Genomic DNA, 16,161 nt, shown 5'->3' with positions numbered 1-16,161 from the left:
CTTGTGCAGCTTTTCCTTACAGAAATGTTAATGGCAATAAGTTAATTGTTTGATCTGGTTGATTTCTTTGTAAAATATGGGGTTTCTTTTGTAAAGTGGTGAGTTATTTAGTTTGGTGATATTTTCACCATGTCATTCATTGATTTATTAAAGTCTGATTCAAATTAAATATTTGGTTAGATATCTCATTTTTTTTTGTTTAAATCTGAATATTTAGCCTCAAACTAAATATTTACCTAATGCATTTTTAGCATGTAGCTAAAAATGTAGTTAGCAATATAAATATTTAGCTTCATGTATATAGTTTAACATTAAATATTTTGTTTTAAATATGTAAATTTAAATACTTAGCTTGCTTAAAACTACATTGTTAGCTAGGAAGCTAACAATTGTTTTTATTGTTTTATACTTGTGCATATGTATTAATTGTTTGTATCTTGTAACCAGGTTGCTATGTAGCCTATTGCAAATTTTTTTGCCCAGGTCCCTCTTGAAAATGAGATCTAGATCTCAACGGGGTTTACCTGGTTAAATAAAGGAATATATATATAATATATATATAAATATTTAGCTTGCTAATGAAGTATTTATTTTAAAGCTGCATATTTAGCTTCAGAGTAAATATTCAGCCAATTGAATATTTAGCTCAGAGCTAAATCTTTAGTTAGCAATTTAAATTTTTAGCATGCTTAAAAATAGACATTTAGTTAGCAAGATAAATATTTACCTTCTTAGTTAAATTTTTAGTTTAAACTAAAAAATAGCTTGCTAATTAAATATTTAGTTGAAACTGCAACATTTATAAATGAATAAATAACAAGGTGAAAATATGACTTTGAAAAATGACTCTTATGACCCAAATTATTGCTGTTAATTTTTGACTCTGCAAGTTTACAAAAGAGCTTAGCTTGATCAGATGAAAGAAAATACGAGTCATTTCCTGTTTTGACATTTCAAAGATTTTAGAAAGACATTGAAATAACAGCTGAAGGATAAACATCGTTTGGTGTCAGTGTGCATGTCTGTGTATAAATGGGTCATTCATCTGCAACATACGGATTCCCCCAAAGCAAACAGGAAACGATTCACTACCAGGGTTATCATGTTACTCCATGCTGTTACATGAGCTGGTTACACAGAACTGCACAGTGTTTTTTCATTCTCACTGCTAATTTTGAATCGATGGAACTCAGAGAAAGAGAAAATACGAGTATGATCCTCCTGGCTGTGACCTTGTTGTTGGTGCATCTCCTCTGTTTCATAATTCAGTCTCAGCAGTTGTGGAAATGTTCGCGTCAAAGAGGAAGGAGGCTGGAGGTGATGCATGTAGACGCTGCATCACGAGTTGTAGGGCTTTACCCTGAACTATGGGTGGAGGGAAGGGTTGAGCAGCGCTGACTTGACCCGGCAATGCAGAAAAATCATGGAGGAAGAAGAACTGCAGACGTCAACTCTGTCTTCGTCTGGGGGAGCCCTGCCTGCCTGATCCCCTGTTCCTCTCTGTGTAAATCCAGAGCTGGAAGCTGCAGCCAACCCACCTACGGGCTCACATGCCACATCGTTGCATGTCACAGCCGACAGTGAAACTCCCTCTGCAGCAGGGTGATACATATGGAGGGCCAGAAGCGCCAAAATCAAGAACTCCATAATTATTTAAATTTTTTATTGAGATTAAATAATTAAATGGTAAAATTTTGGGCATTTTAATAAGTGGTGGGACTTGATTAAAGCTGCAGTATGTAACTTTTATCAAAATATTTTTTTATGCATTTGTTGAAACTGTCAGCATGTTGTGACAGTTTGGTATGAGACAGATAATTTGTGAAAAATTTGAGCTCCTCTGCTTTTTCCCAGTGACAACCAGAGACAACCAATCAGAGCCAAGAGGCGGGTCTTTGCGCTGTCAATCACCCCATTGCTCTCTGATCAACAGCAGCTAGCATAGACTGTTGTGAATGCTCAGGCTAGTTAGCATAGCCACAGACAATTGCGGATAAACGGTTTTCCTGTTTCTCCACTGTTAGAACATTTAACACCAAGTACACAAGAGTGATAGACAGCGCTAAGACTCTCCCGCTGGCTCTGATTGGTTGTTTTGCCATTTCTTCAGACGGCAATAGTGGATCAGGGAGGTAAAGATTGATCTTTTCACAGATTATCTTCTCATGCAGCTTTAACAAATATGTAATAAACATTGTTTTATAAAAGTTATATACTGCACCTTTAATTACAGTATCTGAGCACTGAGATGCTATTTCACGCTTGAATGGATTTGCTAATAGGCTAAGTGTTCTTAGCACAACATGAACACAAAAATGGTCTTTTCCAGTGTCCCATTAAATTGCTGTTTTTAAAAGCAGAAATTAACCCCCACTGTGTCAGGATCTGTTCCTTATCTGTGTTTATTTTGAGTTTCTGTGTCTCTTAGTCTCGGTGTTGTCCTGTCTCCCCTTGATTGTTCCCAGGTGTTTCTTGTCTCCTTGATTACCCTCTGTGTATTTAACCCCACCTGTGTTCTTTGTTCCTCGTCGGGTCCTCGTCGTGTTTGCCTGTGTCACCAGTTGTGAGCATTTGCCCTGTGCTCCTTTTGTGCTACCTGGTCTTTTGGACTTTGATTTTCTTTAAACCATCTTATTTACCTCTACCTGAGTCTGCTGCCTCTGCCTCACCACCAAATCATGACACACTGGGCCAAGAGAAGTGTGTTCGTCATCCATTGCTGTTGTTTGCGCATTAGATTTATGGATGCACCAGAAACACAATTCAAAGTTTACAGCTCAGGACTTTTGAAAGTAAAACAGAAAAATGCATTAATTAAAATAACATTTTTATTCATAATTTTATTCTTTTTGTGCAGCAGAGCCATTTTAGCCCCCACCCATTGACTATTAAAATAGTCATTATGCTGTCACATGTCACCACCTGACTAAATTAGCAAATTATTAAATGATAATGATTCTGTGCACTCTGCAAATAAAATATATTTTTTTATTCCTGAACTTAATATTTTTTTTCATGTTTTAATGAAGTGGTAACAGAAGCTTATTGTATTATTTGTTGCTATCTGAACCTGTGGGAGCAAGCTAATATTAAATTACAGGGAGCCAAAGCTGGAACCTTGTGGGACCCCACATGTGATTTCTATTAGCTCTGATGAGAAGTTACCTATTGGCACAAAAAAAAATTCTTGTTCTTTAGGTAAGATTGGAACCAGTCAAGTACTAAAGTTTATTCAATACCTACCATGGTCAACAGTGTCCTATACCAGCACAGGATCCCCCATAGTAGAGTTTGCCTCATTGACTTCATTAGCTAAAATGTTAATAATTATTTGAAGAAAAATATCAACAAATTTTAGGTAGACACTTAAGAAAATATGTGTGAATTTCTAGATTTACACGGTTTCCCCGCATTTGCAATTAATATGACGTAAATATCAACGGGAAAGCCTGCCAAGGAGCAAACCAAATGGATACCTGATAGGGGGGGGGTGAACCTCTGATAACTACAATGAAAATAAGCAACAAATTTAAACACAACATCGAATATATACATTTATTTCTAACATTGAACTATTACTTACGATTTGAATATATTTTCTACGTCGCAGTGTTTAATATAAAAGTTTGTCATAACCTCCCCGTCGCCGAGTGAATTGAAAGTTTCCATCCATTCGGTCAGTCAGGTGATCCTTTCCGGTTCGCCATTTTGTGCTGCTGCGCCGGCTATTTATCTCAGGAGTCGTGACTCTCCCGTTTACACTGGTAGTTAGGTTATTGGACGGTTCCTGGTTTACCCGCCGTTGCTTCACAAGCCCGTGGCCTTTTCCATTGCCTCCTTTAAAGTGCGCATTTCCTCTTTTGGTTCATCGCTAATTGTTATTATTTTTGTACATTTGCTTTATTTTTATACTTTATTTAGTGAGACAGAATGTCGGGCGCAACCCCAGAGTACTCACCGTTCTTCGCAGTGATGGGAGCCTCCGCGGCTATGGTGTTCAGCGGTAAGTAACACACACTTTCTTTAAATGATTTTTAATGTTTGTCACTCAAATGTCTGTTTGTATTTACAGATAAATGAGCTTAAATCCCATAAAGTGTCATTAGCTAACCGCGGTGCTCCTCTTAAAGCTCATTTAGCTATCCGGAATGCTAGCGATTCATTGCTAATCGTTAGCTGTCATTTGTCCTAGCTGTAAGGCAGAAAGAGATTTAAAATTATTTTTAAAACCGCCCTATTTGTATTTATTGGGTTTCTTTGCTTTCACTTCTTAACCATAGCTAGCTATAACGAGCTAAGGCTGGTTAACTAGCTGGTGGTAGCCGTGTGTGTTAGCATTGACGCTAGCCTCACTTCAAATTACTCTGGCAAAGCGAAAGGACAAAACATGAGTTATATAATTATAATATTACACGTACAGAAAACAAAATTGAACTGTACATTTGACGACAAACTTTAACTTGTTCCTCCTTAAATTTAATCGTGTGGTTGGTGCATTAATAGCTGATTAAGCTAATTGCTACTTTCTCCACAAAGCTGCCATTTACACTTTACAAATTCATTAAGAATAATTAAAAAGTGTTGCAAAGTTGATGCTTAAGCAATGTTAAAAGTTGAGATCATAGAGCAAATACATTAGAGATCGAGTACACACCATCCCACGTAAGCTGTATGTATTAGGCAATCGTTGCGTAAAATATTTAGTAAACATGAAGGTGTGGCTTTAATTTCATGCTGATATCTTTTTTTTAAAAGCTTTTTTAAATAAATCTTTTTAAAAAGCTTCTTTATAGTTTAAATATCAATCAGAAACCGTGATCAGCTGGCTGACTTCCTATTCCTCAAAGGAATGACGAAGTCACATGATTATCACATGATGAGACTTCTGACTTGGCCATCTGGCTAGTGATTCCCTGAAATACACCTTTAAACTTTTAAATGTGTAAATCGGCAGTGGATGTGTTCAGAAAAAAAACTTTCAGATTTTTAAAAAATATATCAAATTTATGAAGAAGTGCTACTTTAAAACTTGGTGATTTTATGGATTTATTTCCTAGTTTTCCACTATTCCTGATTTAAAAGTGAGTCAGAAGCTAATTTTCATGCTAATGTTTGTCACTATCAGATATCGGCATATTATTATTATATCCTGTATTATGGGTGAAATTCGGATTTGAATTCAGATAACTGGTAGAAAACTTGACAAACTGTAGCTTATGATATAACTTAAGATATTACTTGATATAAACTCAAACTTTGCTAACTTCAAGCTTTGTTGAAGGACTTTTTGTCCCCCTTGACTGTATAGCGGATAAAAATAAAAATGTGATGCATGTCTTTTGATAGAGACAAAAAAATATACAGTCATTTGTATTTATATACATGCTTATTTATTATATTAAACTCAAAGTGAATCAAAATGATTTTGGTTGATGCATCAAAAAACCAAATCAGAAAAAAAAAACTTTTGTTGTTTAAAAAAGATATCAAACTTATGAGGACGTGGCGCTGTTATTACTTTTAATAGTTTCTGAATGATGTAACTTACTATTTCTAATTAATTTAATGAAAAAATAATCAGTATTTGACTCACCAGTGCAGGTGGGTGGATTGATCCAAAACACCAGTATCGGATCAATAAGTGGTAAGATCGATACTTTAGTTTCAGTTTCCCTCTTAAGTTTTGTTGGTTTGATTTACAGTGAAATTAGATTTTTTTTTCTTTAATTTTATTTAAAGTAAAAATACAGTTATTTTCTGTTTATTGTGCAAGTATGTTACTAAAATATTTTGTAGGAATCTATAAACTTTGTCCAAATTCTGTCCTTAGTTTTAACCAAGTAATTAAAAGGAAAAGCCACAAAAACACCTACAATTGAGAAGTTTTATATATTAAACCCAAATAATAACAATTGGTGGGATTGTTACTAAAATATGCAGCGTTGCACACCACTACTCGCCACTTATAAATGATCAACCAGTTGATTTTTAAGTTCTGCTTTTTCCAGTAATAAATCATTTTACAGGATTGCTTTTGCAGAAAAAAGGGCTGGGATTGTGTTGATTCTTGATTTGGGATTCAGATGGAAAGATCCTGCAGAGTGGAGACATTCACGTAAAATTAAAAAGAAGCAAAGACGCATTGGCAGGTGGTAAAGTGTTGCATTTCCTGCTAAAAGAAAAGTTCACAGATTGATGTTTCACTTGTCCTGATTTAAAATGTGTGAAGCTCTGCTTCATATGACAAACTTAAACATTTTCAGTAGCACCTTATTTCCTTTCTGTCATTATTGTAAATTTAATTCAAAAACACTTCATTAATCCTAAAGAGCTCCTTTTAGAGTTCATATATATATATATTTTTTTTAAATAAAGTTTTAATTTTGTTTTTCCAGTAAATTTCTGACTCATGAAAGAAACTTCCATGTTTTTTCTAGAGCAATTCTAATATTTTTATTTTCTTTTTAGCAAACTTCCAACTTTTGGAGCTCAAAGTTCCACTTTGTTATATTAAACCATTTGAGTTTCTTTTTTCTTTTTCTCTTTTTTATTTGGTGGAAATGTTTTTCTTCTATTTACAATGGCCCTAATTTGCCGTGGTTGCTGTAATTTATGTTTTCACACTGCACATTTTGAAAGACTACTTTAAAAATGTTCTTCCTTTTCTGTTTGGTCTAGCTCTACGCTGTAATTTGGTAAAAACCACTTCTGGTTTTTCTCTCTGTAACTCAGAGAGCCCCCTGCTGTAATTTGTAATTTTATTTTCACCCTTTTGTTGGAGGCACTTTCTGCTCTGATGTCATCAGACGTCATGGGGCGTCCCGTTTCCCAAACGCTCTGGTAGGGAGCGAGGAGGATTAGGATTATAATCCAGAGGTTTTGCCTCCACAGAATCTTCCTGCTGAGACAGGATGACAGTAATCTGGTGGGGGGTTTCTCTCCTTAGTCATCCACATCTCTGTCCAGCCAGACATTTAAGGCAATATTTAATCTGATTATTAGCAACTCTGCGTCTTTTGACCATGCTGTCATTTTTATTTCAGGCTTGGTTAAGAATCAAAGTTGCTTTAAGCGTCTAAAGTCGGACTGCTTCTTTGTTTTGGTTTGCTAAACGTTTTGCTCTGACTGACTTCAGACAGACGGGGCTGATTTAACCTTCTGATGGCGTCAGTGTGGCGATGCATCAGGAGAGATGGAGGCAACATGGCGGCCGAACAGCCTGCTGTAGTTAGCAGGAGAGACTCCCAGTGCAGGAACGCTTCAGGCTGGGAAATCTGGAGTCTTTTCAGATTTAATCAGCATCATTTTGTATATCTAGTTAATTTTCTCAAAAAATCCTGCTCAGAAGATTAGATTAAAAAGCTTCAAAATAAATGAAGAAATTGAACAATTTTCCCCCAAGTATCTGTCAGTCCCTGCAAAATTTCACTTTTATTTCTTTACCTTTTGCACAATTAAAATCACTAATTTTGTAGCGCCACATTAGAAATATTGGCAAAAAAGGAGTTTTTTGATATTTTTTGCAGTAATTGTCTCTGCTCTCATGGAGAACATGTCTTCTGACAGTAATAAAACTTTTTGTTACTCTATCAGACCTCAACTGGAGAGACAGCAGTGTAGTAGAAGTAAGAAACACTGCCACCTGCAGGAAGGGAGATTAATTGAATTTTTGGAAAATCCAGATTTTTATTTATTAAAAAAATTAAACCAATGTGCTCTTTTGGTTTCCATAGTTCAGCATCCAGAGCCGCCATCTTGTTTGACAAATGTTAGATTTTTAATTTGGATCAACTCCAAGATTAAATATTGTGGCCAGTCTTAAGATTTATTTATATTTTTAATTATGAAAATGAAGTTAATTACCAGAATAAAGTCATAATATCAGGAGAATTAAATAGTAATTTCATGGGAACTCCTGCATAACAAATACCAGGAAAAAGTAATCAAATAGTCACAAACTGGTAAATACAAATAATTTGAGTTTTTTTCTCAGCCAATTGCTGAATAAACATACAGAGCAATAATTAAGAAAATATACAAAGTAGTATATGTTTTATGTTTAAAATAATAAAAAAGTTTTGTCTGTAAATATATTTCAGCCAAAATGCAGCAAGTGGCAAAGTTTAGCTTCAAATTCACTAAAGGATGCTGTTTTAGCTTTTTAGGCAATAAAATATTTATTATAAATTGTTCATTTGGATATTTTATTATACTTTTAATATTGTATAAAAAAAGCTTAAGTGGTTAAATGAAAAATCAGCAGAACGTGGCAATTTTTAAAATTGGATTAATAAGAATAATCGACTAAAATAATATTTTGTTGCTTCACCTGCAGGTTCTTGTTGAATCAGTCGTTAATGGCTGTTTGCTTCGTACTGTTGCTGACGGCTTCTGTGGTCTGCTGGTTGTGTGTGACGTTCCTCTTTTGATGCCCTTTTCCATCAGGCCCATCCCTCTTAAAAAGTTGATTGTAGTTTCCCTTTGACTGAAGGTGAAATACCCCAGTGAAGCCATGATGGGTTTTTATTTAGAGGAACAGAATCTGATACAATAGTTCCACTTCTGCTTTATTTTCCAGCTGTGCTTCACTGTTTCTGTCGCCTGCTAGCCTCTCTGATGCTAACCCATTAGCCTGTGTTTGTTTTTGTGTCATTCCAGCCTTGGGAGCGGCCTACGGCACGGCTAAGAGCGGCACAGGCATCGCCGCCATGTCTGTGATGCGGCCGGAGCTCATCATGAAGTCCATCATCCCCGTGGTCATGGCTGGTATCATAGCCATCTACGGGCTGGTAGTAGCAGTGCTGATCGCAAACAACCTCTCAGACAAAATCACTCTTTACAAGTAAGCTTTATGTTTAGATACGTTTTACAATAATATTCTCATCACCAATAAATCAATAACTATATATACTGCAATAGCTAATACATCCGGTAGCGCATTCAACATGTAGAATATTCTAGGTTGTTGGAATCAACTATCTGGCTCGTTCTTGGGTTGCCTAGCAACAATCTGCTGGGTAAGAATCAGTTTCAAGTTCCCCCAACTTTGGTTACCTAGCAACGACCTGCTGAGTAACTGGGGCAGTTTCAGGTTTCCCCACTTTGCCTCATAACTGCTAAAAAATAAAAACAATGTGGAGAGAAAACTGGATAAAACGGGAACGGTTCTGACAATAGTTTGGAAATGTTTTAGATATTTAAAACAAAAACAAAAAACACGTAATGATTGACGATATCAACTGATATGAAACGCTTATCGCGATACGTTTTTAATTTCATATTCATAGTATAAGACTGTCTAACTCTGCCTTTTCCTGTTAATATATTTATAACATTTAATGTAGAGCTGGGCGATTAGGCTTAAAATGATCAAAACCCTAAAAAAAAGTGAAAAGTATGATGAAATAATTACGAGAACGTTGTTATGTTAGCAGAATAAAAATACAATTTTACTAGAACATCTTAAAATTACGAGGAAAAAAATTGTTTTAATAAAAAATAGTTGTTTTTTTGTTTCCCATAAAGTTATTACTTCATTCTGTTAGAATTATGAGACTTAAGTAGTTGTAGCAATGAGAATAAAATCAATATTACAATTTTATTCTCTTAACACTACAACTTTATTTTTGTACTATATTTTCAAACGCCTTCTCGAAATATAACCATTTTCAAAAATTTTTTAAATTTCTCATATTTTGACGTTTTTGTATTCCGATGTTTTCGTAAATTGATGCTGCGAACATCGCATCTAATGTAACTGGATTATGTTACTCATTATTATTCGTACAATAATAATATTTCCAAATTATTCTCGTACGACTTCTCGAAATATGACTTTAAAAAAAGATTCATTTCTCATAATCACGACTTTATTCTTGTACAAATTCTCGTAATGCTACGACTTCTTGTATTATTTCAATGTTATTCTCATGATACGACTTTATTCCTTCAATTTTAATTTATTTTTATGACCTTAATACTGTGAGATGTTTACGATTAATTAAACGTTTGGGTTTTTTTGTTACTCCAGTGGTTTAATTGCTTCTTTAATCTCTGTATAAAAACTTCTGCTGTCGATTTATTTTAGTGACCGTTTCTGCCCGTTGTTTTTGTGCGCAGGAGTTTCCTCCACCTGGGCGCCGGGCTGAGCGTGGGCCTGAGCGGCTTGGCGGCCGGCTTCGCCATCGGCATCGTGGGCGACGCCGGCGTGCGGGGAACGGCCCAGCAGCCCCGGCTTTTCGTGGGCATGATCCTCATCCTGATTTTCGCCGAGGTCCTGGGTCTGTACGGCCTCATCGTTGCCCTCATCCTCTCCACGAAGTAACACGAAGCCGCTACATTGGTCCTTTAAAAGTTGCTGCTGGAGGGGAAAAAGTGTAAAAAAAGAAAAATAGAGAAAATATGGAGGAAATGAAATACTGGCTCCATAAATATGGTCTTTTCTCAACAATGTGTACAGTCGTCCCAATTTGATAGTCAACTTGTAAATGCGCAATGTAGTGATTTGTCTGTCCTGTGTGCGTGTGTTTAAAGAAAAAAATAGAAATTGTCGGATAAAGACTCGTTTTCTCCCTCCACTTTCTTCAGAGGCGGCTCTGCTTTTCCCCACATCAACCTGGGAGCTGTAATATTATTATTAAAAACAACAATCACAAGGATCTGTTTGTAAAAAAACATGTATGGACTTGAGATTTTTGTTCTGCTGATTTTTATTTATAATGACGTGTTCACTGAACTGTTGAGATGCAGCAAAAGTCTAATTGTCCAAGATATTATACATATATAAATACATAAATATCACTAGGTTTAATGCACTGTGGGTTGTGATAAGTGGTTGGATTTCCTCTTTTTTTTGATTAAGATTGCTTTTGGTCTGTCGCTGGTGGCGTGTAGCTTTATGAACATTTCTGGTTTTTTGTTTTTTAAACGTCAGTGTTTTTTCCTCGTAGTGCTGCTGCTGTTTGCATTAAAGATGTCGGGTCTCGCCGCTGTGATTTCCACATTCCAGCTCATTTTTCACGACCTTCTCATCTCATCTGTGGCTGTTCCTCCATTCCAGGCGTTAAAAACAAAAACAAAAAACCCTCATGGGATTCAGTGTTTTCCTGCTCAGAAGATTTTATCCAGATCAAGATGTATTTAATTAAAAAAAGAAAGAAATCAGACATGATTAGCTTTAAAGTTATGCAATTTTTTTTTTTTAATCTGGAGCATATTTTCTGGAACTAGAACTGCTGTCCATCAATAATCCTGTACAAGCTCTGGATGTATCAGTTTCTCAATTAAAGATTCCAACTGTTGACTGACTTCCGAACACACAAATGTCTTCAGTTTCTGCATTTATTTTTCAGTTTATGACGCTTTGCTGCTTCAACATCAAAAACCACAGGAAGCAGAACTGATTTAAAGGAAAAGAAACACCCAGATTATGCGACCAATAATAAAGTATACAAGAGAAATGTGTACAACGATACAAATATTTGAATTCAGAAAAAAATCAGTCTGTTTGGAGGCTGTTGAGTAACGTTTGAGAAATTGTGCTGATGGCGCTGAATGTGGAGCTGTCAGGAAATGACTGTGCAAAGTCTTTGCCTTCCTCTATGCTGGCGCTGAGGAGCGGATCCAACGGTACCGAACCTGAAATCAGAACATCCGTTACAACCAGAATCAAACCATCAGGAAACTATAATTACATTTCCGAAACGTTTATGTTCCACTTTAGGCATCATTACCAGCCTGCAGAAACCTGATCAATGTAATTTAGTTTTGTTTACAGTTGAAATACAAATTTAATAACTAAAACTCTAAATCTCTTAATGAACAAAAACAGAATCTCCAATGAGTTTGATCCATTTATTTTACTGATGTAACAGGAAAGTTTAAAGAATTACCAAATTATTGGTAAAACCCGACCATTGTTCTGCTTCGTACAAAATGTCTGGACAAATGAGAAACGATTGCTTGCTGGAGGTTTTTCTTTTTCAACAAAGCAACCAGCGACAAATCCAGCAACTTTTTTTTTCTTCAAAAAACCAACTGAGAATATTTTTTTCTTTTCAAAAAAGCAGCTAGAACAAATTAGTTTCTTTTTTGTGGGCAGAGGGTCAGGAGGGCAGCAAAAAATAACTAGCGACTTTTCAGACCTGCTAGCAACTGTCTTTTGAAAAGCAACAAGTTGCACAGAAACATTACGATGGCAACCAATAGAGTGTATCTGCCAAAAAACCTGATTTGGGGTTTAGTTGCTCTTTATGGTCAACATTCATGCTTGATTAGTGAATCGTCACAATAAAATCTGATCAAACTTTGTTCTCCTGGAAACAGTAAAACTATAAATGTAATTTATTATCATTTCCATGGCAAAATTATGCGTTTTGTGTGATTAATAATTCAGACCTTAACTACAAACGTCTTGCTGAACGTGATCGACCATTTTAACAGTATGGACTTTAGACTGTAGGGTTTTTGTTGCCATCTTGTGGCTGTTAGTTGAAACTACAAGTCCCACCTAGAAACACGGATCCGGTCAGTTTGGCCAGTTCTTCACCGCCACCCTTTGAGAAAATATTGCTGCATTCCTGTAGCAAATAGGCAACATTTTATAAACACATTCCAGCTTTTCCAAATCATAATCAATGTTTATGTGACTTCATATATAAACTAATGATCAGAGTCATGTAATTATGGTTTATTAACCAGGATTACTTACGGAGCAGTGAGGGCAAACAAAGCCGCTCATGTTTTCTACAATCCCCAGGATCCGAACTCCGGTTTTCTTACAGAAAGTGATTTCTCTCCTCACATCCCCTGTAGACACGGCCTGCAACCAAAACAGGAAGGGAAATAACATGTTAAACATTTTTCAACATTTGATTTCATCACTGGGATTCGAACCGAAAAGAAACAGCTGCAAAGACCAGTGGGAACGATACGAAATAATTAAATTCTTGCTTCTTTTTTTTCCATTTCATTCGTTTAATTTCTACCTGAGGAGTGGTGACCAAAATGGCTCCGTCCACTTTATGTTTTTTAAGGTTTTCCAGCACGGCCAGATGCTCGTCCGACGTCCCCGGCGGCGTGTCGACCAGCAGCACGTCCAGCTCCCCCCACGCTACATCCGACACAAACTGGCCAATCAAAGCTGTTGGAAAGAGCAACACTCAGTCCAGGAACTGAAGAGCAAATCATGCCGCATAACAATTTGTCCTCTCTAATTTTATCCTTTTATGAACCAAAAAACCCCCCAGAAATTATGTATTTTTATTCTTAATCCATTCAGAAGAAATTATTTCATTGTAAGTTTACAAAGATCATATTATCTAGACGACAAAAACACATTTTAAATAAGGTAACACACAAACTGACATATTAGAAATACTGTGTGCTTAACTAGCATTTTGCTAATGGGTAAAATCCGTTAGCAACTGAAAAATTCAAAATGGCCGCCACGGTCGTCAAGAAAAATTTATTTCTGGTCTAAATTTGCCAGAATTTCTCAGATTAATTATTTTGTTGTCGAATTAAACATTATTAGACCCACAGAAATGAGATTTACTGATAAAGTTTTGCTTTTTCAAGAGTTTATAGAGAAAATGTGGACATTTCTGATTTTGAAATATGGAAAAAATTCTAGGAAAACTCAAATTTCCTTGTGTTTGCAAGAATATTTCTGAGATTAAGCTCACATTTTTATAGTAAATTTTCAACTTTTCACACCCAAATTTCCAAGTTTTTTCCACAAAACGTCTGCAATTAATCATAAACTTTTTCTAGAAAATCTGTGAGATGAATATCAAAATTTCTGACATTTTGTGCAGGAGTGTACTCCTTTCAGTTCCTCTCTACTACTAATAAATGGTTAAAATGTGTCTAATGATTGGGAACCCAGTGTCTGATCTGGTGGTACCGGTTTTCTTCGGGCCTCTCCACACCACGGCTTCATCCGGGTCTTCCATCAGGAAACCGATGGACATCAGAGCCAGACTCTTCTGAGCGTCTGTGTAGACTGGGACCCATCCGGCGTCGCACTGATGCACCTCTGGTCGGCCGACGCTCAGCATGCGGGGGATACTCGGCCCACAAAGGTCAACGTCAAGAATCCCAACCTGGACAACATGGAGGTTCATCAGCGAGTTAAGATTATTTTCTAATAAAAACACAGAAATAAACAATGAACTCTGAAAATTTCTAGCAAAAGCACTGAAATCTCCGATTCTGAAAAGTGAAAGACTTTCTAGAAAAAATAATCTGAAATTTCCAAGGGTTTCTTGAAATTTTCTTCAATTAATCTCAGTATTTTTCTGGACTTTTCAAACTTAGTAATTTCCAAGTTTTTTCTAAATTTTTTCTAGTAGGTTTTGGACTCTTCAAACTCAGAAGTTTTCCAAGTTTTTTCTAGAAGATTTCAGTTTTTCCAGCGTTAGGTGATGGTCTGTCTGCAGACTCACCTTTTTGCCTGCATGCCTCAGAGCCAAAGCTAACTCTGTGGTGATGGTGCTCTTTCCAACTCCTCCTTTTCCCGACAGAACCAAAACAACATGGCGAACCTGGGCCAGACTCCCCTCTAACATGAAATAACGACATACTGTAGATATCGTCCATAATCAATGACAACCGCCTTTAATAAACTGTATATTTGAGCAAATTAGTTATATGGTACATATAGCAAGAGTTTAACATGAATCACTGGTTAACCAACACTAGCATGAACGTAGCTAATGAATTCACGTTTCACAGCACAAACTATCAACTTTATAATAAGAAGAGAAACTTTTGCAGAGTTAGCTTTAGCTAGCAGCTCAGTGAATTCAGCTACATTTTAATACACAAATATATTCAGTTATTGTGACAATAAACAAACTGTAAGCAGATATAAATCCTCGGTTATTGTTGATTGTATTTCCATTGTTACCATTATTCTGCTCCATACTGCAGATGATGGAGCTAAAACACGAACACAGTCGGCAGAGAAACAACAATAACTTCCGTTGTCGTCACGCACCAATCACATGCAGCAGAAGAGCACAAGTCCCGCCTCCTTTTGCTACGTAACCGGATGTCTTCGTTACTGCGACAAGGAAATTATTAAATGGTTATTTCTATTCCTTGATTAATTTTTGCTGCTATTTTATTTTGAGTTATTTTTGAGTAACGTTAAAGCAGTTAGAATGTACTTTGACTTTTAATGTCATAATTACGAGATCAAAAATACTTTTTGAGCCCAAAGGGAAAATAAATAATAAATAAACATACAATAAAAAGTCATAATTCTGACATAAAACTTTATAATTATAAGATAAAGTGTTGTATTTTTCACTTTACAACTCATAATTATGGGTGTAACAACAGATTAAGTTCCAAAATGTTAAAAATAGGGAAGTCAAAGGAGCTTGTTTTTAGTCAATAATTCCTTAATATTGGTGAGAATATTGGAAAAAAGGTCCTGCTATTGGTAAAATAATCTGCCAGTGGAACTTTTCCATTAATATTAAGAAAATATTTACTTAAAACAAGCTTCTATATCTTTCTGGAAAGTTACCTGTAAGTTAGTTTTATTTAAATGTACTAATATATTTGCACTAGAAACTAGAGGAAAACTACTTGGTAAGATTTTTTTTTCTTTGGTTATTTTGCTTGTTATCTTCTCCTAAAGTGCTCAGATGAAAACTCATCACTCTATTACGAGAATAAAGTTGTACTATTATAATTTTACTCTTGCCAGAGTTACTTGGGCGAGAAAGTAGGTAAAAAAATCCTTGGTCAGATTTTGTGTTTATGCAGTGTATCTTTGATCTGTATTTTAGTTGTGCAAAAATAAACCAAACTAGATAGTATGTAAATAGAAGTAAATAATCTGCCAGCGGAACTAGAACTGGGTTGCTAGGCGACGGGCTGGGCTTGGCTGGCGTTGCTAGGTAACGGTGCCAGTTGAACTAGACGTTTTTCACCAATATTAAGGAATTATTCACTTAGAACAAGCTGCTATATCTTGCTAGAGTTACTTTTATGTTACTTTAGTCTAATTTCAAGTGTGCTAAAATGTTTGCAACAGAAACTAGATAAGAAATACTTGGCAAGATTTTGTGTTTTTGGTTATTCTGCTAGTTTTCTTCAGCCTGCAGTGCTCAGGTCAGCAGCCGTCACATGACGAGCCTTGAATCA

At 35.9% G+C, this 16,161-nt stretch overlaps 2 protein-coding genes across 2 annotated transcripts; one reads left to right on the top strand and one right to left on the bottom strand.

The window, feature by feature from the left end:
* Window positions 1–3,708: 3,708 nt before the first annotated feature.
* Window positions 3,709–11,000, top strand: atp6v0cb (ATPase H+ transporting V0 subunit cb). The gene is made up of 4 exons (XM_032574156.1): window positions 3,709–3,844; window positions 3,922–4,003; window positions 8,659–8,842; window positions 10,120–11,000. Exons 2-4 carry the CDS (start codon window positions 3,931–3,933, stop codon window positions 10,322–10,324), a joined length of 462 nt encoding a protein of 153 aa, XP_032430047.1. The 5' UTR covers window positions 3,709–3,844; window positions 3,922–3,930; the 3' UTR covers window positions 10,325–11,000.
* A 190-nt stretch (window positions 11,001–11,190) lies between these two features.
* On the bottom strand, window positions 11,191–15,046 carry nubp2 (nucleotide binding protein 2 (MinD homolog, E. coli)). Its single transcript, XM_032574155.1, has 7 exons — window positions 14,912–15,046; window positions 14,448–14,563; window positions 13,907–14,105; window positions 12,987–13,141; window positions 12,710–12,820; window positions 12,509–12,578; window positions 11,191–11,637 (listed from the first exon to the last, which is right to left on the bottom strand). The coding sequence occupies exons 1-7, from the start codon at window positions 14,925–14,927 to the stop codon at window positions 11,498–11,500; spliced, it is 807 nt and encodes a 268-aa protein (XP_032430046.1). The 5' UTR covers window positions 14,928–15,046; the 3' UTR covers window positions 11,191–11,497.
* Window positions 15,047–16,161: the final 1,115 nt, after the last annotated feature.

Source organism: Xiphophorus hellerii, chromosome 10, assembly GCF_003331165.1.
Source record: "Xiphophorus hellerii strain 12219 chromosome 10, Xiphophorus_hellerii-4.1, whole genome shotgun sequence".
Lineage (NCBI taxonomy): Eukaryota > Metazoa > Chordata > Actinopteri > Cyprinodontiformes > Poeciliidae > Xiphophorus > Xiphophorus hellerii.
Note: the sequence above shows the minus strand (reverse complement) of the source record. Positions and strands in the feature narration are given on the sequence as shown.